The sequence below is a fragment of the Dreissena polymorpha genome, chromosome 5 (assembly GCF_020536995.1).
Source record: "Dreissena polymorpha isolate Duluth1 chromosome 5, UMN_Dpol_1.0, whole genome shotgun sequence".
Classification (NCBI taxonomy): Eukaryota; Metazoa; Mollusca; class Bivalvia; order Myida; family Dreissenidae; genus Dreissena; species Dreissena polymorpha.
The window spans coordinates 18,577,127-18,603,356 of NC_068359.1; the positions used below are offsets into that span (position 1 = coordinate 18,577,127).

A 26,230-nucleotide genomic window follows, 5' to 3' on the forward strand; every position below is an offset into this window, starting at 1 on the left:
TCAAATATAAACAGAGTCAATGAACAGACTTTTCCTGGTTTAGCTTGTTTACCAGAACTAAAGGCAGATACTTAGATCAGTAACTGACACTGCCCTACTTGAATCGGTGTAGCGGTGGTGTAGCGAATGAGGTGACCGCCTAGCGATTGGGAGTTTGTGGGTTTGATTCCTACTTAGGGAGCATTCTCATTATCTCCTCCATAGACACCATGTACTGGTTCTTCCCAGGAAACGGACTCGACAGTGTCCATATCTGCTTATAATACTCGAAAGAGCGGTGAGAGCGGTAAAAACAAATGTTTAGTTTGATAATGACTAGCCTCTCAAGCTGCTCATTGACATCAACAAAAACTGCAGCAAAGTCTAGCTTTACTGACTGCAATGTGGACCCGGCAGCAGTCTATGTTATAAACAGTGGTAAATAAAAATTGTAGCCATAAGATTACCACAGTTATTATTCCCCTACCGGTTTCACCGAAGGGGACTTATGGTTTGTGCTCTTTGTGTTCGTCAGTCTGAGTGTCTGTCACACTTTTCTGGATCCTGTGATAACTTTAAAAATTCTTAATATTTTTTGCATGAAATTTGAAACATGTATAGATGGCAATATGGACATTATGCACATCATTTCATTTTGTTTCTACGTCTAAAATTTTGGTTGCTATGGCAACAAATAGACTAGAAGTACTGCTTAAAATGGTGGTTTTCTGGATCCTGGGATAACTTAAAAAGTTCTTAATATTTTTTCATGAAACTTGCAACATGGATAGATGGCAATATGGACATTATGCACGTCATTTCATTTTGTTCCTTTGTCTTAAATTCTGGTTGCTATGGCAACAAATAGACTAGGAATACTGCTGAAAATGGTGGTTTTCTGGATCCTGCAATTACTAAAAAAAAAAAAAAATCATGAAACTTGGAATATGGATAGATGGAAATAATGGACATTATGCATGTCATTTCATTTTGTTTCTAACGTCAAAAATTCTGGTTGATATGGCAACAAATAAAAAAAAATATTCTGACAATGATGGAATTTCTGACAATGGTGGAGCCGGTAGGGGACTTTTATTGCTTGGCAATAGTCTTGTTAAAATGGTTTATTACCGGGATTTTGCGCTTACCATGGGATTAAATTGTTTATACAATCTGCTGCAGGTGGGTCCCGAGGGTGCTGGTCACTTTGTGAAGATGGTACACAACGGCATTGAATATGGAGATATGCAGCTGATCTGTGAGTCTTACCACGTCATGAAGGATGTGCTTGGAATGAACCAGGAGGAAATGGCACAGGTGAGGTTGGTTATTGTGTGTTTAGATGGTTGGTAGGTGTTTTGTGAAGATGGTACACAACGGCATTGATTGCCGGGACATGCAGCTGATCTCTCATACCATGTCATAAAAGATGTGCTTGGAATGAACCAGGAGAGAATGGCACAGGTGAGGTTGGTTATTGTGTGTTTAGATGGTTTGTAGGTGTTTTGTGAAGATGGTACACAACGGCATTGATTGCCGGGACATGCAGCTGATCTCTCATACCATGTAATGAAGGATGTGATTGGAATGAACCAGGAGAGAATGGCACAGGTAGGGTTGGTTATTGTCTACTGAGATGGTTGGTTGGTGTTTTGTGAAGATGGTACACAACGGCATTGATTGCCGGGACATGCAGCTGATCTCTCATACCATGTCATGAAGGATGTGATTGGAATGAACCAGGAGGAAATGGCACAGTTAGGGTTGTGTTTGGTGTGCTTGGATGATAGGGTTTTGTTGTTGTTTTTTCACCTGTATAGTGTGTTTAGTTTGCTACGATGTGAATGGTAGAACATTTTTTGGCTTGTATAATTGGATCATGTTTTGTTTGCTTTGATAGTGGGGTTGTGCTTTGTTTGTATAATCAAACATCTAATGCAGATGCAATATGCTATTCTTTGAATGTCAAATATGAGACAATGTGTACTCGGCCATTACCAAATTAGCCTTGGTGTTCAAATGAGGCAGTTTGGATTAAGACACTTCCATCAGGATACATTTTTAACCATGTTTTCCGAAGAAAAAAACTGGTTATTAGATTGGAGAATGTCGGCGGGCGAGTGGGTTGGCAGGCGGGCGGGCGGAACAAGCTTGTCCAGGCCATAACTTTGTTGTTCATTGTGAGATTTTAAAATCATTTGTTCACCATGATTAGACGGTGTGTGTTGCGCGAAAGAATTACATCGATATCTCCAAGATCAAGGTCACAATTTGAGTTCAAAGGTCAAAAATGGCCATAAATGAGCTTGTCCGTGCCATAACTACTATGTCATTCATTGTGAGATTTTAAAATAATTTGGCACATTTGTTTACCATCATTGGACGGTGTGTCGCTAGAAAAATTATGTCAATATCTCCAAGGTCAAGGTCGCCACAACAAAAAAATATTTATTTTGAAACAAAGGGGGTTAATTATAAACAATCAGTTCAGTTTGAGTTGTCTCCCTTTATCAGACTTTTTTATGCCCCCGGTAGGGTGGCATATAGCAGTTGATCTGTCCGTCAGTCAGTGTGTCTGTCCGTCCGTCCGAAAAAAAACTTTAACATTGGCCATTACTTTTTAAATATTGAAGATAGCACCTTGATAGTTGGCATGCATGTGTATCTCATGGAGCTGCACATTTTGAGTGGTAAAATTTCAAGGTTTACATCATCCTTCAAGGTCTAGGGTTGAAAAAACAAAGTCAAGGGAAGTAATAAGCTTTAAATGGACATAGTTATCTGACCTTCCCTCGTATATATTTTTGTGAAATAAATCAAAGCGGCGCAGTAGGCGGCATTGTGTTTCTGACAAACACATTGTGGTAAAAGGTCATGGTCATCCTTTACAGTCTACTGTAAAAAAATACAGATTTAAGGGAAGTAATAAGCTTTAAAAAGGGAGAAAATTATTCAATATTGAACATAGCCACTTTATATATTTGGCATGCATGTGTATCTCATGGGCTGCACATTTTGAGTGGTGAATCTACAGTAACGGTAGTGGCTTTTAATTATTTGCTACTAGAAATAGAGATTTGTTACAGACGATTATTTTCAAGGGAAGTATATTTATAGTTCTTTTCACAATTACTGTACATATTTTTTATTTTAATTATATATAACCCAAATTATTGATTTTTCAATTATTATTTTTTTAAATGATGTAATTAAAATTTCTTATTTCTTTGATGTCCCCCCCCCCCCCCCCCCCCCCCCGGTTGGATTGGACAAAATTCAAGGGAAGAAATAAACTTTAAAGGGAGATGATTTCTATACCTTCCAAATGATAAATAGATATTTTATTTCAATGCGGCGCAGTAGGGGCCATTGTGTTTCTAACAAACACATCTCTTGTTTTTTAATGATATAATTATAATTTCTTTGATGTTCATTACATACCTGTGGACTTATGTCATAGATACATGATCAACTCTGGCTATGATCTCTTTTAAACCACAGGCCTTGGTTTCCAGTGATGTCTGAGGTGACTGTGAGCCTGAAATAACCTTTAAAGGGAGATGATTTCTATACATGCCAAATGAGAAATAGAAATTTTATTTCAATGCGGTGCAGTAGGGGTCATTGTGTTTCTGACAAACACATCTCTTGTTTCACAATGAAAATCTGGTCTTGTGACAATTTTGTCCCTTGTTCTTTTATATAAAAATAAGAAGAACTCTTCCATAGGAGGTTAAGTTTGGGTAAAGAAAGTCCTGTAAATGTATATGCCTCTCATAGAATATGGAAGGTTTTCCATTTGTTTTCAAATATTTGTTTCATCAGAAGCGTACAGATATTCCTTTCTTCTGTATTAGCTGCAGTCTGGTAAAACAGATTGGCCTGTGCAGTCTGCACAGGATAATAAGTGACAACACTTTCCCTTTATATGCGTTTAGGTTTCGAAAAATGATCATAACTTTTATGTCCCTTCAGATGTAACCTTCATATTTGGTATGCATGTGTATATGCACACAAATTTTGACCTCTTTGACCTTGAACTTAGGGTCCACGTTTAGGTTTCGAAATCTGCATTTAGGTTTCGAAAAATGCTCATAACTTCTATCAAAGCATTTTCGGGTTCATATGTTATCCTATGGAGACAGCCTTTGTTATATATATTTTTATTTAAGACTGCACAGGCTAATCTGGGAAGACACTTTAAGCACACACATTTAGCCCCACTTTCCAGAAGGGAGGCCAATATGTTATTTGACTTTGATAGGTATTTGATGACTGGAACAAATCTGAGCTAGATTCCTTCCTGATTGAGATCACAAGAGACATCTTGAAGTTCAAGGATGCCAACGGGAAGTACCTCCTAGAGCAGATCCGGGACACAGCTGGACAAAAGGGAACCGGAAAATGGACTGCTATTGCCTCCCTTGAATACGGGGTACCGGTCACTCTTATCGGTTCGTGGACAAGTTTATGACCTCTTTTCCTATTCCTGTGTGATATTATTAGCATTTGTACATGTGAGTTGTTGTAGAATAACAGTTGACTATTGGTTGTAATAACTGTGGTAACTTGAGTATGGGAAACAGCTCAGTTGCATTGTTTGAGGTACTCTAAGTTCTATCAGTTTTACATTTTTTGGAAAAACTGGCCTCCCCTTTGCCCATTTAGTAAAAACTTTGTGTAGATTGCTTAAAAAAAAGACACATGTTAATCTGCCAACTATTTTGCATGCATTTTTAAGGTTTTCATGATTGCAGACTGCTTGGAAATGTTAATTTATTGACTTTAAATTACAAGTAACTACTACAATCATAAAAAAGGATGACTACATGTATCTGAGTTAGTCCCCTTGTATAGAAAAGAGAATTTACAGCATTGTTTTTAATTTTATGTGGTCAAGGGTTTAATATATATCTGAAGTTGTTTTTTGTGCTATGCTATGCTTTTGTTTATGCTTATTGTCCATATTGTGTGTGAGCATGCTTCTATTGTCTATTTTTATGCCCCGGATCGAAAGATCGGGGGCATATTGTTTTTGGCCTGTCTGTCATTCATTGTGTCTGTCCCAAAACTTTAACCTTAGTTTAGGTTTTGCAATAACTTTGGTAATTTTGAAGATAGCAACTTGATATTTTGCATGCACGTGTATCTCATGGAGCTGCACATTTTGAGTGGTGAAAGATCAAGGTCATCCTTCAAGGTCAAATATATGGCTTCAAAGCAGCGCAATAGGGGTAATTGTCTTTCTGACAAACACATCCCTTGTTCATTCAGAAAACATCTCATGATAAACTCCTTTGTACATTTTTTTAATGTCACCAACTATGTCTGACATATGAAAACAATTCGATATTTGCTTTACATTGTAGGTGAGGCAGTGTTTTCCAGATGTCTGTCAGCTCTCCAGTCGGAACGTGTTCACGCCAGCACTCAACTTAAAGGTAATACTTAAGCATGTATTTCATAAGTGTTTTATTTTTTGACAGAATCAAATATTCCTTTTAAAAATCAGTACGCTACAGACAATATTGGATACATGCCTCAAATATGTGAGGCTAGTTCTCAGAAATCTGGGCTTAATGCATGTGCGTAAGGGGTCGTCCCAGATGAGCATGTGCAGTAAGCCTAAACTGGATTTTTGTTTTGAGGAGACCTCCTCTTTAATGAAAAATGCCATTAAAGCGCAATGTGTTTTTCCTGATAAGCCTGTGCAGAATGTACAGGCTTATCTGAGATGACACTTTATTCTCTTGCAATAAGCCCAGTTTTCCCTGAATAAGAATCATATTATTTATTATGCCCCCCTTCGAAGAAGAGGGGGTATATTGCTTTGCTCATGTCGGTCGGTCGGTATGTCGGTCCGTCCACCAGGTGGTTGTCGTATGATAACTCAAGAACGCATTTGCCTAGGATCATGAAACTTCATAGGTAGATTGATCATGACTCGCAGATGACCCCTACAGATTTTGAGGTCACTAGGTCAAAGGTCAAGGTCACGGTGACCCGAAATAGTAAATTGGTTTCCGGATGATAACTCAAGAACGCATACGCCTAGGATCATGAAACTTCATAGGTAGATTGATCATGACTTGCAGATGATCCCTATTGATTTTGAGGTCACTAGGTCAAAGGTCAAGGTCACGGTGACCCGAAATAGTAAAAGGGTTTCCGGATGATAACTCGAGAATGCATACGCCTAGGATCATGAAACTTCATGGGTAGATTGATCATGACTTGCAGATGACCCCTATTGATTTTGAGGTCACTAGGTCAAAGGTCAAGGTCACGGTGACCCGAAATAGTAAAATGGTTTCTGGATGATAACTCAAGAATGCATACGCCTAGGATCATGAAACTTCATGGGTAGATTGATCATGACTCGCAGATGACCCCTATTGATTTTAAGGTCACTAGGTCAAAGGTCAAGGTCACGGTGACCCGAAATAGTAAAATGGTTTCCGGATGATAACTCAAGAACGCATACGCCTAGGATCATGAAACTTCATGGGTAGATTGATCAAGACTCGCAGATGACCCCTATTGATTTTAAGGTCAAAGGTCAAGGTCACGGTGACCCGAAATAGTAAAATGATTTTCGGATGATAACTCAAGAACGCTTTTGCCTAGGATCATGACACTTCATAGGTACATCGATCGTGACTCGCAGATGACCCCTATTGATTTTCAGGTCACTAGTTTATTCTGTTTTCACACTGTCCAGTAAAAAGACTTACAAATTGAATTTTTGACACATGTTCATTCATAATGATGTATAAGCCTTTGTTTCTGTGCCAGTAAATACTATGTTTATGGAAATGACGTGAGAATTCAACATTTAAAAAACCAATGTAATATGATATGTAATATTATATGGCAACAGGACAGTTGTGATTTGCTGGGTCAATTCTATTTAGCTTGACCATCCAAACGGTTGATAGCTTTGACAAACTGGTGATCTGAAACATTGAGAAAATGTCACGATTCACTGACAATAAATCAAACATGTAATTCTTGCTACGCAACTTGCATTTAATTTTGTCAATTCAAATTATACATAAAAATATAATTAATTTTTAATCTGCTTGTTAATTGAAAAACAGCAACACAGTTTGTATGTATAAAACAATGTTAATACATAAATAGGATCAAGCATATTAAAATATCAACTTAGATTTAGTTTCCTTTACTGTACAGGATTTGTAAAGTTAGGTTAATATTTGTGTATTGAACAAAAATAACAACAGTGTAAAGAAAAGTTAATTTGGGGATGTTCTATCCAAACCCTGAGAGTTCAGATTTCCTCAAATGCCAAGTAAAGATTGTAAATTTTAACCCATTCATCTGGTTAGTTTTCAGAGGCACATATAATTAACTTATGAGCTTAGTGTCTCATTTGTACATGCATTACTGTATTAACTCCAAATCAACTAGTACAAGTGGTAGGCCAGTATTACATGGACTGGTGTTCACTGTTTACACAGTTTCACAACCCCATCTGATACTGGTCAGTATCTTGGCAAGTGGCCAAAGTTGGGAGTGGAATTAATGGTCTGTTACATAACTGACTTCTGTGTGTGGTAAACACATGATACTGGACATGTGGTCAAGTTTCACTTGTATACATTTGCCCAATACACAACACTAGCCTTGGCTATTTTTAATCAGATTGCATTGCTATCTATGGTGGTCTTGACTAGGGGAGTTAACTGCTATAAATAACATGTTTCATTACCATTAATAAATAAAACATTACAAATTGTGTGCACGTTTCACATATTGTCAAATAAGTCAAAATGTGTGAAAGGAATCCAAAAAATCAAAGACTCAATCATATAATGGATATAATTGATTAGTATAGGTCCTGATTGGTTTTTGCACTATTAATTGGATACATTTCACAGGTCATTGACATACAGTGACAAAAAACATATTCACACAATGGCTGTCACTACAACGGAGAGCCCATATGGGGGGCATGCATGTTTTACAAACAGCCCTTGTATTCTACTAGTAATCCTGAGTATTAATTTACAACTTGAAGCAGGCTTTAAGTTCCAAAAATGTCTCTGAAATTCTACAAGCCTGAGTGTTTCTTTTACCAAACATTGATAAACTTCAATACCACCTTAAAAGCCTCTTTTAAACTCTGAATTGCATGCTTCAGGTCTAGGTTTGTGTTCAAGTTAGAATGGGAGCATAATGCCTTCATGATTAAGATATAAAAAAATCTTCACTGCCGAGATTGCCTCTTTTGTCCAAGTATTTATGCTGATTGTCTTTTGATTTTCTCTATTGACTCCGCACAAGTTCATATGCACCATAATTTACTGGGGATCTTTAAGTGTTCATTTACAACAAGCCCTAACAGGTTTAATTTTGTCTCCTATGCCTAGTCTTCATGCCCAATGTTTCTAAATTGTCTATATACAGTCTACTGTCGTTATCTCGACATCGGATATTTCGATTTTCTCAATATGTCGAAGTAAGCTCAATGTCCCAACTGTTTTCTTTCTTTATCTATATTAATAAACATCGCATATTTCGATTTTCGTTATGTCAAATAATTCGATATCTCTATATAAAAATTTGTCCAGAATCCTGATTTTACATGTATTTACTGTGGTTTATGTCAAAGTGCGAATAAATGTCCCAGTGTCGGCAAAGGTGAGAAATTGTTATCCCCGCCGAAAACATTTAGGAGGAGATATGGTAATTGGTCCCGTCTGTCTGTCCATCCGTTTGTCTGTGCGTCCGTCAGAAACTTTGTCCGGAGCATAACTCCAAACGTATTCAAGGGATTTACTTTAAACTTAGAATATAAACAGATGACAACTAGGAGAAGTGCATTGACCAAGAACCATAATGCTATCTACCTTAGTTTTTGAATTTTCTCCTCTTTTATATAATTTCAAAGTAAATTTTTGTCCGGATTATAACTCTCAATCTACTTAAGGCATTCACTTGAAACTTGAAATATAAACAGATTGCAACTAGGAGAAGTGCAGTGACCAAGAACCATAACTCTGTCTACCTTAGTTTTTGAATGAATTATCTCCCATTTTTAACCAGGTTTTCTGAAGGAAAAAACTGGTTATTAGATTGGCGAATGTAGGCGGGCGGGCTGGCGGGCGGAACAAGCTTGTCCAGGCCATAACTTTGTTGTTCATTGTCAGATTTTAAAATCATGTGACACATATGTTTACCATCATTAGACGGTGTGTCCCGCGAAAGAATTACATCAATATCTCCAAGGTCAAGTTCACAATTTGAGTTTGAATGTCAAAATGGCCATAAATGAGATTGTCCGGGCCATAACTTTGTCGTTCATTGTCAGATTTTAAAATCATTTGGCACATTTGTTCACCATCATCAGAGGGTCTGTCGTGCGAAAGAATTACATCCATATCTTCAAGGTCAAGGTCACAATTTGAGTTTGAAGGTCAAAAATGGCCATAAATAAGCTTGTCTGGGCCATTACTTTGTGATTCATTGTGAGATTTTAAAATCTTTTGGCACATTTTGTTCACCATCATTAGACGGTGTGTTGCGCAAAAGAATTACTCCAAGGTCAAGGTCGCCACAACTAAAAATAGATTGATTTTGAAACAACTATGTAACTATGAACAAACAGTAACAATGCACATTTTGATTTTGAGTTGTCTCGCTTTATCGGACTTTTTTTTCTAATTGAATCAAGGTCAATTTTACACAAGGGGGTTAACAATACACATTTTGAATTGTCTCCCTTTATCAGACTTTTTTTCAACTGAAAACCTGGTTTTGTGACAATTTTGTCCCTTGTATATTATTTGAAAGTAAATTTTTGTCCGGAGCATAATTCTAAATCTACTGAATGGATTTACTTGAAACTTGAAATATAAACAGATGGAGCTCAGCCCATGATAAACTAGCTTTCCAAGCACAAAAGGCACTATTTGCAATAAGAAATTATCAGAAACCATTTGGACTTTATCCTGCAAAGGATTTATTTACAATATTTGATACTATGGTAAAGCCAATATTATGTTACGGTTCCCAGATATGGGGTTTTGATTACAGTCCAACTATTGAATCTAACCATAATATTTTTTGTAAAAAGTTCTTACATGTTCGTAAAAATACCAATATTGCATGGTTTGGGGGGAATGTGGAAGACTCCCATTATGTATCACTTATTTTACCAACTGTATCAGGTACTGGTGTAAATTGTTAACTATGACATCTGATAGATACCCTAGGCAATATTATATTATGCTTAAATCAATAGATGATGCTGGAAGAATTTGTTGGGCAACCAAAGTAAAATCTTTACTTTTTACATACGAATTTGGATATGTGTGGATATCACAAGAAATTGGCGATTCTGATATATTTATCAAACTTTTCAGAAATAGACTGATTGACCGTTTTACTCAAAACTGGCATGAGACCGTAAATAACTCAAGTCGATGTCACCATTATAGTCATTTTAAAACCTTTCTTAATATTGAGCGATATTTAATAATAGAAATGCCAGTCAAACACAAAACAGCCTATGCTAAGTTTACATGTTCAAATCATAAACTACAAGTTGAAACTGGCAGACATCTGAATATTACTTTCCAAAATCGCTTGTGTAATGTTTGTTCACAAATTAGTAATAATATGACATATGTACATGTAGATTGTGAATATCATGCATTTTTCCATTGTGCTAAGTATACAAGTATTAGAAATCAGTTTCTGTTCAACTGGTATGACTCTGATACTGAACTGAATAACTTCTATGACTTATTGTCAACGAATGACTTTGAAACTATTAGAAAATTAGCAGTGTATGTTTTCTATCTTATGAATTCTATAAAAGACTAGATACATGTATTAACATTTACATCTGCACAATATTACTATGACACAACTTTGTAATTTCTGTATATAACATGATATGTATTTTGGGCCAGAGGCCTCTGTTTCTTTAATAAACTGTTGACTTGACTTGTCATGTAGGACAAGTGCAGTGACCAAGAACCATAACTCTATCTACCTTAGTTTTTGAATTATCTCCCCTTTTATATAATTTCAAAGTAAATTTTTGTCTGGAGCATAACTCTAAATCTACTGAAGGGATTTACTTGAAACTTGAAATATAAACAGATGGCAAGTAGGAGAAATGCAGTAAACATGAATCATAACTCTTTCGGCTGTAGTTTTTAATTATCTCTTTTTTTCTTTTAATGCCCCTTTTTCGAAGAAAAGGTGGCATATAGTGAACGGACTGTCCGTCTGTTTGTCTGTCTGTCCGTCTGTCTGTCTTTCCTTCACACTTTGCGTTTATGTTTTGAAAAATGCTCATAACTTCTATGTCCCTTGAGATATAACCTTCATATTTGGTATGCATGTGTATATGGACAAGGCCTTTCCATACTATCAAAATGATTTACCCCTGTGACCTTGAACTTAGGGTCCGCGTTTAGGTTTCGAAATCTGCGTTTAGGTTTCAAAAAATGCTCATAACTTCTATGTCCCTTGAGATATAACCTTCATATTTGGTATGCATGTGTATATGGACAAGGCCTTTCCATACGCACAAAAATTTTGACCCCTTTGACCTTGACCTTGAACTTAGGGTCCGCGTTTAGGTTTCGAAATCTGCGTTTAGGTTTCAAAAAATGCTCATAACTTCTATGTCCCTTGAGAAATAACCTTCATATTTGGTATGCATGTGTATATGGACAAGGCCTTTCCATACGCACAAAAAATTTTACCCCTGTGACCTTGAACTTAGGGTCCGCGTTTAGGTTTCGAAATCTGCATTTAGGTTTCGAAAAATGCTCATAACTTCTATGTTCCTTGAGATTTAACCTTCATATTTGGTATGCATGTGTATATGGACAAGGCCTTTCCATACGCACACAATTTTTACCCCTGTGACCTTGAACTTAGGGTCCACGTTTAGGTTTCAAAATCTGTGTTTAGGTTTCGAAAAATGCTCATAACTTCTATGTTCCTTGAGATATAACCTTCATATTTGGTATGCATGTGTATATGGACAAGGCCTTTCCATATGCACAAAAAATGTTACTCCTGTGACTTTGACCTTGAACTTAGGGCATGCGTTTAGGTTTCGAAATCTGCGTTAAGGTTTCAAAAAATGCTCATTACTTCTATGTCCCTTGAGAAATAACCTTCATATTTGGTATGAATGTGTATATGAACAAGGCCTTTCCATAGCACAAAATTTTTCACCCCTGTGACCTTGACCTTGAACTTAGGGTCCGCGTTTAGGTTTCGAAATCTGCGTTTAGATTTCAAAAAATGCTCATAACTTCTATGTCCCTTGAGAAATAACCTTCATATTTGGTATGCATGTGTATATGGACAAGGCCTTTCCATACGCACAAAAGTTTTTACCCCTGTGACCTTGAACTTAGGGTCCGCGTTTAGGTTTCGAAATCTGCGTTTAGGTTTTGAAAAATGCTCATAACTTCTATGTCCCTTGAGATATTACCTTCATATCTGGTATGCATGTGTATACGGACAAGGCCGTTCCATTCCTACACAAATTTTTACCCCTGTGACCTTGACCTTGAACTTAGGATCCACGTTTAGGTTTCGAAATCTGTGTTTAGGTTTCGAAAAATGATCATAACTTCTATCAAGCGTTTATAGGGGGCATAAGTCATCCTATGGTGACAGCTCTTGTTTTTTTTTCGTTTTTTTATTATCTCACCTGAGCACAACGTGCTCATGGTGAGCTTTTGTGATTGCCTTTTGCCCGTCGTCCGTCATGCGTCGTCAACATTTTGCCTTGTGAACACTCTAGAGGCCACATTTATTGTCTGATTTTCATGAAACTTGGTCAGAACATTTGTCCCATTGATACCTCGACTGAGTTTGAAACTGGGTCATACTGGGTCAAAAACTAGGTCATTAGGTAAAAAAAAAGAAAAACCTTGTGAACACTGTAGAAGTCACACTTGATGCCCAATCTTCATGTCACTTTGTCAAAATGTTTGTCTTAATGATATGTTGGTTGAGTTCAAAAATGGTTCTGGTCCGTTGAAAACATGGCCGCCAGGGGGGCGGGGCAGTATTCCTTATATGGCTTTAGAGAAACCTTGTGAACACACGAGAAGTCACAATTTTTGCCCAATTATCATGAAACTTGGTCAAAACACTGGTTTCATTGATATCTCGGACGAGTTCGAAAATGGTCCAGATTGGTGAAAAAACATGGCCGCCAGGGGGCGGGCAGTTTTCAATCTTTATATATAGTGAAAACATGTGAACCCTCTAGAAGTCACATTTTTGGTCCAATGTTCATGAAATTTGGTCAGAACATGTGTTTTCTGGATATGACGGCTGAGTTCGAAAATGGTTTGGATCGGTAAAAAAGCATGGCCCCTGGGGGTGGGTAATTTTTCCTATATTAATATAGTAAAGCAGCTTGTGAACACTCTAGTTTAGCATGTCAAGGGAAGTAACTGCAAAATGGCTTTTGAAAAATTATGTTGAATTGACAGAGTCTCCCTTTTTTTAAATATTTTATTTTTAAGCACAAGAAGATTAAGTGGAATTAATTATAAATGATAGTTTTACATTCTGGAAGATAGCAAACTTTTGAATATGTTTTTTATTGTTTGATGATTCTGTACAATATGGCATTCTTTTGTCAAACAATTAAAGCGAGACTATACGATTTTTATATGTGTTAAATTGTAATATATTGATGAATACATGTTACAATAACACAAAATAGGCAAGACATTGAAGGTGAATTTCATAAAATGCAGCAAAGACAAATTAGCGCCCCGAGCGGATGGTGACGAAGATATTTCGTACATATTTTCCTACAATAACCGAAGAATTCATCTTTTTATTAGGATCTGAGTTAGTGTTTGTGTGTCGTATGAATAGACATCGCTGCAGAAATTAAAAAACAATCATTAAACTAAATTAAGATTGACATCGTACATGCATGATATACATTCTGGCAAATTTGACTTTACAGACATTTACGATTTCAGAATTAAATATCTGGCTTATTTCGCATTTTTCGACACATGTTCTTCTCAACTTTTATTTTAAATTATATTGAAATATATGACCTTGTTAACACTCTAGAGGTCACATTTATTATCCCATCATCATTAAACTTGGTCTGAAGATTTGTCCCAATGATATCTTGGATGAGTTCGAAAATGGTTTTTGTTGCTTTAAAAACATGGCCACCAGGGGCGGGGCATTTTTCCTTATATGGCTATATATGGCATTAGTAAAACCTTTTTAACACTCTAGAGGCCACATTTATTGTACAATCTTCATGAAATTTGGTCAGAAGATTGGTCTCAATAATATCTTGGATGAGTTAGAAAATAATTATGTTTGCTTGAAAAAAATGGCTTCCAAGGGGTGGGGCATTTTTCCTTAGGGTATATGGCTATAGTAAAATCTTGTAAACACTCTAGAGGCCACATTTAATGTCCGATCTTCATGAAACTTGGTCAGAAGATTCATCCCGATAATATCTTGGATGAGTTTAAAAATGATTCTGGTTGGTTGAAAAACATGGCTGCCATGGGCGGGGCATTTTTCCTCATATGGCTATAGTAAAACCTTGTTAACACTCTAGAGGCCACATTTATTTTCCAATCTTCATGAAACTTGGTCAGAAGATTTGTCCCAATAATATCTTGTTATCCCAGGTGAGCTACTTTGGGCCTTTCAGGCCCTCTTGTTTATTTATAATTTTGAATTATATTTAATTTAATTTCAGAGTAAATTAATATTTTAGCTTTTCAATTTTTAATATCTCCCTTTATCTAATTTTACAATAGTATTTTAATTTGAACACTGAAGTATTCACTGTAAAATGAATAGACGAGTTTAAGGAAAAATACAGTGATCAAGAACAGAAACTGTTTATAGTCTTCTTTTTTAATTACCTCCCTTTCTTTCATTTCCATATATTTTATTCTTTACAGCATTATTCCAACACTATATAACTAATTATGCCACCCTTCAAAGAAGAGGGGGTATATTGTTTTGCACATGTCGGTCGGTCCATCCGTCTGTCGGTCCGTCCATCGAATGGTTTCCGGATGATAACTCAAGAACGCTTATGCCTAGGATCATGAAACTTCATAGGTACATTGATCATGACTTGCAGTTGACCCCTATTGATTTTCAGGTCACTACATGTATGTCAAAGGTCAAGGTCACGGTTACTCAAACCAGTAAAATGGTTTCCGGATGATAACTCAAGAACGCTTACACCTATGATCATGAAACTTCATAGGTACATTGATCATGACTCGCAGATGACCCCTTTTGATTTTCAGGTCACTAGCTCAAAGGTCAAGGTCACGGTGACTCAAACCAGTAAAATGGTTTCTGGATGATAACTCAAGAATGCTTACGCCTAGGATCATGAAACTTCATAGGTACATTGATCATGACTCGCAGATGACCCCTATTGATTTTCAGGTCACAAGGTCAAAGGTTAAGGTCACGGTGACTTGACACAGTAAAATGGTTTCCCAATCATAACTCAAGAACACTTACATCTAGGATCATGAAACTTCATAAATACATCGATCATGCCTGGCAGATGACCCCTATTGATTTTCAGGTCACAAGGTCAAAGGTTAAGGTCACAGTGACAAAAAACGTATTCACACAATGGCTGCCACTACAACTGACAGCCCATATGGGGGGCATGCATGTTTTACAAACAGCCCTTGTTGATCCTTGAAATAAAAATAAATGACACAGCTGCCATGTTTTACAAATATTATTCTACTCTCTAAAACAAATTTTGTCATACAAGCAAACACATTTCGGTGGGGATTTGGCACTACTGTGACCAAGCTCTTGTTTTCTTTAATACTTCACCGTCCTGCTTGGCCCGGCTGCTCCCGATACTGTGCGGTAGTTAATTGATCCGTTAATTGCATCAATGACCACACTTGTGTAATGTCATTAAATACTTGAGTAAGGCCTGTCACTTTAACCGTCACTTTAACTGCAATTAACTCCAATTAATACACAGCCTGCCCAAAGGCCACAAAACAACATTTCAAAATGCATTGAGTTATATTTTTGTGTATATAAACCGTTGTAAATTTGCAGAATGTTGTTCTATCCTTGAACTCCAACAGTCATTATCATGGCTAACTTGAAAGATAATTATGAGTTGTTGGTCGAGCATTTCAAACTACAAAATGTACATGTAACAGTTCAGTATTCCGGAACGTGATTTACGCATGTTCAGATGGAAAACCTTCAACTTGATTGGACGTCAATTGCATCATTACTTTAAATAGCAACATTACCGGATGTTTAGTCGACAGATTAGAAAAAATGATAACCGCATGTGTTCATGCAATTCTGTAACACTTAAAATGTTGTTTAAAGCGTTTAAATAGCAAATATAATCGTGCCTCGTAAAAAGGCTTTTATATCAGGTAATAGATAGAGTAGTAGAGAGTATTATGCCACACGGTGACAGCTTTATTTAGACCACTTAGCAGGTATATAGATGTTAAAAACAAGGTAAAATTTTTTCTGTGAAAACACCTATTCGGATATCTCAAACTCTCGTTATCTCAATATTTTTCTTGTTCCCGCCGACTTCGAGATAACGAGACTGTTTATAAAAATGTTGTTTACTGATTACAGGTCCAGATGCCCCCAAGTTTTCAGGCGATCGTAAAGCCTTCATTGACAACATTAAACAAGCCCTGTATGCGTCTAAGATTGTCTCATACGCCCAGGGGTTTATGCTGATGCGGGAGACCGCCAAGGAACTCGGCTGGAAACTCAACTTTGGAGGCGTAGCCCTCATGTGGAGAGGAGGATGCATTATCAGAAGGTTTGGCCTGGATTTTTTTACGCACCAAGTAGGATTGCATAGAGCTTTTGAACCCTCTGTCTGTTCGTCAGCTGTCTCGAGTTTTATTCCTAAACTTTTCAAGATATTTACCTGATTTTTGTTGTACGAGTCTACTTGTATGACTTACGGATCAAGTTCCAGCTTTGTTTTGGTCCTTTTATTTTTTGCAAAGGTACAGGCCTTGTAATTAGAAATTATTTCTAAAATAACAGTTTTCCTGATTTTTAGCTCACCTGTCACTTTGTGACATGATGAGCTTATGTGACCGTGTGATGTCCGGCGTCTGCTGTGTGTGCGTATGCGCGTGTGTCCGTCAACAATTTGTTTGTGTAGACAGTAGAGGTCAGAGATTTCATCCAATCTTTATGAAATTTGGTCAGAATGTTTATCCTGATGAAATCTGGGTTGGGATTGTAATTGGGTCATGTGGGGTCAAAAACTAGGTCACTAGGTCAAATAATAGAAAAACCTTGTGTAGACAATAGAGGTCACAGTTTTCATCCAATCTTTATGAAATTTGGTCAGAATGTTTATCTTGGTGAAATCTGGGTTGGGATTGTATTTGGGTCCTCTGGCTTCAGAAACTAGGTCACTAGGTCAAATCATAGAAAAACCTTGTGTAGACAATAAAGGTCACAGTTTTCATCTGATCTTAATGAAATATGGTCAGAATGTCTGTCTTGATAAAATCTGGGTTGGGACCGAATTTTGGTCATCTTGGGTCAAACACTATGTCACTTGGTCAAAGTTTAAAAAAACTTCTGTAGACAGTAGAGGTCATAGTTTTCATCCAAACCTAATAAAATTTGGCAAGGATGTTAATCTTGATGAAATCTGGGTTGGGATTGTATTTGGGTCATCTGGGGTCAAAAACTAGGTCACTAGGTCAAATAATAGAAAAACCTTGTGTAGACAATAGAGGTCATCATTTTCATCTGATCTTAATGAAATATGGAAAGAATGTTTATTTTGATAATATCTGATTTTGGATCGTATATGGGTCATCTGGGGTCAAAAATTAGGTCACCGGGCCAATTCTAGTTTAACCTTGTGTAGATGAAAGAGGTCACAGTTTTCATTACGTCTTAATGAAATTTTGTCAGAATGTATTAATTGATGAAATCTGGCTTGGGATTGTATATGGGTCTGATAGAATATAAGTTGATCTAGCAAGGTTAGTCAGGTGAGCAATTCACGGCCATTATGGCCCTCTTGTTTTCATATAGGCCTGCAGATATTTACCTGATTTTTTGTTGTGAGTCTACCTAAATGACTTACAGTTCGAGTTTTGTTAAGGTCCATTGATTGTTTAGGATGTTATAGGCTTTGGACTTATCTTATTATCTTTAAAAATAAATCAGAAACGCTTTCAGATACTGGTATTAGTTTTGGTATGTGAGTCTACCTACATGACTAACAGATGAAATGTGAGATTTGTTTTGGTCCATTGGTTTTTGACTAAGTTATTGGCCTTTAACTTAACAATTTGTCCAAAATAACTTTTTTCCAGATTTTTCAGAAATCCTTTCTGATATTGACCCATTTTTTCCGGTCAATTGATTTTTGTCAAAGTATCTGGCCTTGGACTCAACACTTTTTTCTTTAATAACTGCTTTGCGGCTTCAAAGTGCAGTAGGTGCATTGTGTTTCACAAACACACCTCTTGTTTTTTAAGTAAAGGATTTTTGTTTGTCGTCCCAGCTTCACTTTCATCATTATTTTTTAACTGTATTGATCTTATCGTACTCCTGATCTTAACACCCAAACTGCAGTTTCTTGATTATTTATGTAGTGATATGCTTTGTTTTCTCCCAATTTTCAATCAAAGATGATACATAATTTGTTTGATGCTAAGTTTTATATCTGTACAACATGACTTATCCATTGAACAATAATATTGGCCACCTTTCTTTATTTCTTCATGTTCTCATTTTAAAGGACTCTTTACCAATCTAATATCAATAATATAACTAAATTACAATATTGCTAGTTTTTTATAAAGCCTTACTCATTTTAGCACTGTTTCAATGTTTCTACTTCTATCTTTCAGTTGATTCCTGGTCAGCATAAAGCTTTAAGCCTTACCATTTTGTTTAACCCTTTGCATGCTGGGAAATTTATCGTCTGCTAAAATGCCGTCTGCTGAATTTCTACAATTAGCATTTCTTCGATTTTTTTTCAAAAAATACTATCAGAATAGCAAATTCTCATCTGGATCCAAACTGTTTGCAAAGGCCTTCAAAATTGGGTTCCCGCACTGAAAGGGTTAAGCACAATTTAAATGTGTCATGATTCTATGTTTCAGCCGTTTCCTTGGCAACATAAAGCATGCATTTGACAAGCATCCAGATCTGAGTAATCTGTTGCTGGATGATTTCTTTAAAACTGAAATCCAACGATGTCAGGTAATGGGCACTTACAGGGGACACTTTATGTGTGAAATGTAGTTTTCAGAGAGTATAATGCATTTGGGAGCCATTTCGTGTACCGGGTATTATGCAGATCAATTTCAAATGGGAGTTGCTTTTTTCTTATTGATATGCAGCTTCTTACAGGGGCCTTTTCACAGATTTTGGCATATTTTGAAGTTTGTCATTAAATGCTTTATATTGATAAATGTAAACATTGGATCTTAAAAGCTCCAGTAAAAAATCAAGAATAAAATTTAGAAAAGGAAAAAAAAGTAGCCGGTACCAGGGCTCAAACCAGTGACCCCCGAAGTCCTGGAGTTAGTCTGAAGTAAAAACACATAAGCCCTCTCGGCTAATCCGCCGTGTATACACATATACCTTATATTAGCAATCTTCGTAGTTTCGTAAATTTAAACGACAACAACAGAACTCTCCAAATTATTCAATAGTTTCGCGTTGCAACGCTTTATAATTTTTAGGTTTTCAAATCGTCAAATGATACATTTAATGGCTATATTGGACTATGGTAAATGTTCAGTAATACTGTTTCCTCACAAATATCATAACTAAAACAAAAATTTGCGAATCTGAAACAACTTTTTTTAATTTTTTCAATTTACCAAACCGTGAAAAGATCCCTTTAAGAACAGTTTAAAAGTTTCAATATAACTAAACAGGTTGGCAACCTGTATTTCCTTTCATGTAACAATATAAGAGTGCAGGATCAACCGTGCTTACACACGGGCTGGACAGAATGTAAACACATAGTTAAGAACTTTATTTGTGCAAATATCTCAAGTTATTGAAATACATTAGTAAAAATCTTAAGTGCATAAAAGACAGTTTTTCTTGCATTTTGTACCGATATCTTAAGATTTACGATTAAAGCATTGAATACATCTGAAATCAGTGCCAAAATTTAGAGTTGCCTGCAGCATAACCATGTAGGTGATTGCGTTACACATTTAAATTTTTGGCCTAGAACACAGGCTTATTAAATAAAGTAATTCTGATGTATATAAAATTACCATAAGCAGTATAAAAAACTGTCTTTTATGCACTAATTGAAATTCTTAAGAAAAATCGTTTTTAAAAGTTATTTGAAGAAAAGCAACACATAATGTAGTGTTCACATCCATTATTGTTCAATTGTGAACTCCATAAAGTCACCTGATCCCACAACCTGGTATACATGTACAAGTCACAAGGTGCAAGTTCATATCAATTAATATTGCAATTACAACTGCTTTTGACCAAAGATTAAACTGCTACCTGTTAATTTATAACTGTATATTTGGTTCCACTGATTAAAAAAATGCACCTCTTCTCTTTGTAACGTATGTGTGATCATGAATAAGATTATTATACTTAATGTATAAGTAAGTTACACGTGTACTTTTAATTCTAAGGAGTAAGTCAAAATAAGCACATAAAATATTAAAATAAGTCATAACAAATCATGTTCTGTCATGATCCATTTAAGAGTAATGTGACTCATGATAAATTGTTGCAGTATTTTACAACCAATATTAACTGTAATACCATTGGTAAAAGTTTTCAACATCAATACTGATTTCAGTGTTTTTTTAAAACCATTATCCTTCTGCATAAACTGCAGTGAAAACTATTTTCTGAGTTTTTTGAAAGCCTTATATTTGTTTTTCCAAACATTCTCACAGGTAAATGTATTATCTTATGTGTCTGGTTCTTGGACAACTGAACTTAATTCATATGCATTAAGTGGAACCTCTGTCTGCACAGGCTTATCAGGGAGGATACCTTCTGCCTACAATGGATTTTATTTTGAAAAGGCCTCTTTCAAACAAAGACTTTCATTAAAGAGGAAAGTGTTTTTCATGATTAGCCTGTGCGGACTGCTATGCACATGCATTAAGCTCCGTTTTCCCAAAACGTGACAATTTTTTTTCATATTTCAGGCTGCTTGGAGGAATGTAGTCTCCACTGCAGTGTTACATGGTATCCCCACCCCTGCCTTCAGTACAGCCCTGGCCTTCTATGACGGTTACAGGTCTGCCCGTCTGCCTGCTAACCTCCTACAGGTAAGGCATTATACTTAACCCTTTGCAAAAATGTTGTCTGCTGAATTTCTAAAATTAGCATTTTCTTCGCATTTTTTTCAAAGAATACTATCAGAATAGCAAACAGTTTGGATCCTGATGAGATGCCACGTTTTGTGGCGTCTCATCTGGATCCAAACTGTTTGCAAAGGCCTTTAAAATTCGGTTCCCGCACTGAAAGGGTTAATCCTTTACCAGACAGACAGACAGTTTATTCAGACTTATACAAAATGAAACTATCTTCATGCTTAAGTAAACATTAATGCACATTTTTTTTTGCCACGTAGCTGGGTATGACCTTCAAACATAACATTACATATGAAAGTAATTCAAGAACACTACAAATAAAAAGAATCGATGATGAGAACACATAGGTTCTATCACTGCAGCACTGAAGCATATTGAACAGTATTATTATGAATTCTTATTCTTTGATAAATTTACATACATTATAAATTACTGATTTGTCACATGAAACTAGTAACTTGAGGAATTTTTATGCAAATGGGTTGATAACAAAATAATCCTACCACTTAGACACACATTTTGATACATTTTAAGACACTCAGAAAATCAAATTAAATTAAAAACCTTTCCTAATAGATTCAAGTTTAAAGGCTTTATTTCCAATCTTAAGATTCTGCTGAGCAGCAAAGTGCATAAAGTCTGCTTGGACTTATAATGACACCAGCTGCATGGTTAATGAAATTTAAGCATTAGATATTGTTTATCATGTAGTTTAATGTCTTGGTACAAGGTAATACTTCAAGCCTTACTGTCAAAGCTTTAATATCAGACATTATATAATGTTTTTACTGAGCTGGAAATAACCCTTACCCACTCAGAAGCAAAGTGAAATGTCTATGATCAATTAGCATAAAACCAGAACGGCCCGCAAGTAACTTGCAGTCTGTTCAGGTTTTTATGCTGTTTGCTGCTCATCAATAAATAAGTAAGGGTTGGAAATGAAGCCTTTAAAACTTGAATTTAGTAAGAAAGGTATTTAATTAAATTTAACGTTCTGAGGGACTACAAATGCGTCGAAATACGTATCTAAATGGTAAAGGGTCAAATACGTATCTAAATGGTAGAGGGTCAAATACGTATCTAAATGGTAGAGGGTCAAATACGTATCTAAGTGGTAAAGGGTCAAATACGTATCTAAGTGGTAAAGGGTTAAATACGTATCTAAATGGTAAAGGGTTAAATACGTATCTAAATGGTAGAGGGTCAAATACGTATCTAAGTGGTAAAGGGTCAAATACGTATCTAAGTGGTAAAGGGTTAAATACGTATCTAAATGGTAAAGGGTTAAATACGTATCTAAGTGGTAAAGGGTTTAATACGTATCTAAGTGGTAAAGGGTTAAATACGTATCTAAGTGGTAAAGGGTTTAATACGTATCTAAATGGTAAAGGGTTAAATACGTATCTAAGTGGTAAATGGTCAAATACGTATCTAAATGGTAAAGGGTTAAATATGTATCTAAGTGGTAAAGGGTTAAATACGTATCTAAGTGGTAAAGGGTTCAATACGTATCTAAGTGGTAAAGGGTCAAATACATATCTAAGTGGTAAAGGGTTAAAATACATACAGGCTGTCAAGCGGTCATACTTTTTCCTACTTTTTCCTACTTTTTCATCAGGATCCTACTTTTTCCTATTTTTTTACCAAATCTTCCTACTATTCTTACTTTTTCATTTTTTATTGAGAATATTTTTTGTTTAAGAGTTTATTTAGTAAACTTGCAGGAGAAATGAATCTATGGCATGACTGTATCCCTGTTAATGTGCATTCATCTAGATGAGACCTGACAATTAACCCATGCTGACTGTCTGCTAGCACCTCTTAGGAAGCATAAATATTTATTTCTTATGTAACTTTAAAATTATTGACAAGTTTTTTTTAAGTAACAATAGTGCCTTGTTTACTTCCTTAGCATTTGTACGCTGCAGACTTCACTACCTTACACAGTTCCCAGTGATGCAAGAGCTGAGGGAACCCATTGTTTATTCCAGTTTTATTTTGTTTCCATTGACAACAATTTGACCAAACCTTATGCATGTTTACATGATATTGCTGTTTGGAATGTAGAGATATAGAGATACATGAATTGTACGAGTGGTTATGTAATATGGAATTTATAACACAAGTTATTGGAAAAAGATAAAACTGATGCTTTGCTGAGTTTTCATCATTTACAAATATAATGTAATAAATTCTGTATTACATGACAACGGATATGATGTTCTATTGATATCATAGGTACATCATGTTTAGTAATTAAAGATAAATGCACAGAGCCTAAATGTCCCGATACATTTTTTTGCTCCCGGTAAGATGGCATATAGCAGTTGTACTGTCAGTCCGTTTGTCTGTCTGTCTGTCTGTCTGTCTGTCTGTCTGTCCGAAAACTTTAATACGGGCCATAACTTTTGCAATATTGAAGATAGCAACTTGATATTTGGCATGCATGTGTATCTCATGAAGCTGCATATTTTGAGTGGTGAAAGGTGAAGGTCATCCTTCAAGGTCAAAAGTAAAATAATACAATCCAAGGGAAGTAATAAGCTTTAAAAGAGAGATAATTTCTAAACCTGCCAAGTGATATATTGAAATTTTATTTCAAAGCGGCGCAATAGTGGGCATTGGGTTTCTGACAAACACAATTCTTGTCTAATGATGCCATAGCTAGTGAGGTAACTTCAAGGTGTTACAGTGTAGTATTAAAATTATTTAACGGCATTATTACACTCCCGCGAAGTCATCAATAATGTAAAAACTATTATTTGAAACTGGAATAAACAATATAGTGCAACTGTTTCATTGCCCAATCAATGATGTCATAAAAGATGTCAGGTGATAAGGTCCTATCTCCAGTTGCATAATCTGCTCTGCAATGACCAGTCATTTTGAACGTAACTTAAGTTATTATAACTGCACCCTATTGTCAATTTAAAGGTTTCACAATGTAGCTGTAGCAGAGCATTGACACTTCCCGATCTTGAAGCGCTCGCCGAGTGCCTTCAGAGATGGTTTTGGTTGAGCAGTTGATTCCGTGATGAGCTTTATCTTGTCCTCTAACGTAAGCTCTGCGCGTCTGTGTTTAGCCGGAGGCTGCGACATTTTAGATGCGTTCGAAATTAGTAATAAAGTATTGTTCTGGTCTGTTCTGTTCAGTAAACGGCAATGAATGAATTTGCATACAGATGGATGGATATTTAACAGTCATATTTCTAACAGTTTATCTGACAAACAAACAAACAACCATTTCAGCGTTAAAAACATGGCTATAAGATCTTTTAAAATACCCGATAAGATCACAAGAATGTGAGCGTCGCAACGGCATGCATTAATTTTTTAATTAAATTGTTTATCATAGGCGATAATAAATAATTAATAAAACGATGAAGTCAATCACTTTTTGGTGTTACCGCACGTCTATTATAGACATTCACAGCTTGTTTTACATTACTTAATCGGACTCCCATAGCGCTATAATGACTTGACACCTTTATAGTATGTTTAATCCGATTATCGATAATTGCGCGAGCAAAATGTGTGACACCGCACTCACTGTGCTGACTAGGTATTGTTATTTTCACACCTCTGGCATCTTGAGGATTTAGACAGTTTGGTATACTCAATGTATTTTACGTTGAAAATGACCAAATTTACGGAGATACCCGTCCGGTTTCCGGTTTTCAGAGAGTTTGGTTTATTCAACATTTTTTAAGAAAGAAATAGAAGGAGAAAATACGGGACTGGCCCGACCGTCCAGAATCGGGAGAGTTCTGGTATTCAGAGAGTCCAGTATTGGCAGAGTCTACTGTATATGATATTTGTTCTTCGAAAACAGGGCTTTATGCATGGGAGTAAAGTGTCATCCCACTATCCAGAGTAGTCTGTGCAATTTTCACAGGCTTATTTGTGAAGACACTTTTCCTAAACAGGTTTTTGCTTAGAAGAGACATCCTTTAAACAAAAATTCCAAAATAGCGGAAAGTTTTATCCCAGATTAGCCTGGGATGACACTTGACAATTATGAATTAAGCCCTGTTATACCAGCAGGATTTGACCTCAATGTTTGTGTTCTGGTTCCAGGCTCAGAGAGACTACTTTGGTGCCCACACATACGAGCTGCTGGATAAGCCAGGCACCTTCATCCACACCAACTGGACCGGTCACGGCGGCAATGTATCCTCTACTACGTACTCTGCGTAGACCTGCTAATTGTAGATGCATCATTTCTGTATTTTAGAAGATTTCTGTATGTTAGTAAAATATGACTGCCTTTTGGAGAAAGACCATCGTTTTCTACTCAGAGAAAAAAATCAAATTATTGGGAGACCTTTTTTTCCTACACAGTATGAATGTCTCTTCCATGACTTACTCTGCATAGACCCTTCGTTCTTGCTTCGTGATGAAAAGACCATCCTTCCTGTTTAGTGGCAGAAAATATTTGCGTTTTAGAGACCACCATTAATGTTCAGAGGCATAAAATATTATCTTTTGGAGAAAGGCTATCATTTTTGTATAGAAGTAAAAAATAGTCGCCTTTTGAAGAAAGAACATCATTTTTGCTTGGAAAAAAAATACTTTGGGGGAAAACCTTATTTTGCCTATCAAATTACTGCACTTGGGAAGGGGTTGAAGGGGTTGTGGTGTACATGTGATCATAATTTCTGACAGGGGAGGATGGCTCTCAGACATTTATATAAATAATTACTGCATGTTTCTAAGGTAGTCCATCTTTTCTGCACAGGGAGAGAGATAAAAGATTTCTTTGTCCATAAATTGCGAGTACATCATATTTGCATTGAGGATCTTTTTTCTTTTTAATGATACACATATATAAATTTCCTTATTTATTATTGAACTATTGTCCC

General features: G+C 36.1%; 1 protein-coding gene across 2 annotated transcripts in view; it reads left to right on the forward strand.

Moving 5' to 3' along the window:
* Positions 1-25,991, forward strand: part of LOC127881747 (6-phosphogluconate dehydrogenase, decarboxylating-like) — a 46,104-nt gene extending 20,113 nt beyond the window's left edge. For both annotated transcript variants that reach the window (XM_052429830.1, XM_052429831.1), the window contains 7 exons: positions 1,162-1,296; positions 4,244-4,433; positions 5,349-5,420; positions 16,639-16,831; positions 19,158-19,257; positions 21,201-21,323; positions 25,446-25,991. In XM_052429830.1, coding sequence (XP_052285790.1) covers positions 1,162-1,296; positions 4,244-4,433; positions 5,349-5,420; positions 16,639-16,831; positions 19,158-19,257; positions 21,201-21,323; positions 25,446-25,565 — 933 coding nt within the window. In that variant the 3' untranslated portion in view covers positions 25,566-25,991. The remainder of the gene's footprint in view (positions 1-1,161; positions 1,297-4,243; positions 4,434-5,348; positions 5,421-16,638; positions 16,832-19,157; positions 19,258-21,200; positions 21,324-25,445) is intronic.
* Positions 25,992-26,230: the final 239 nt, after the last annotated feature.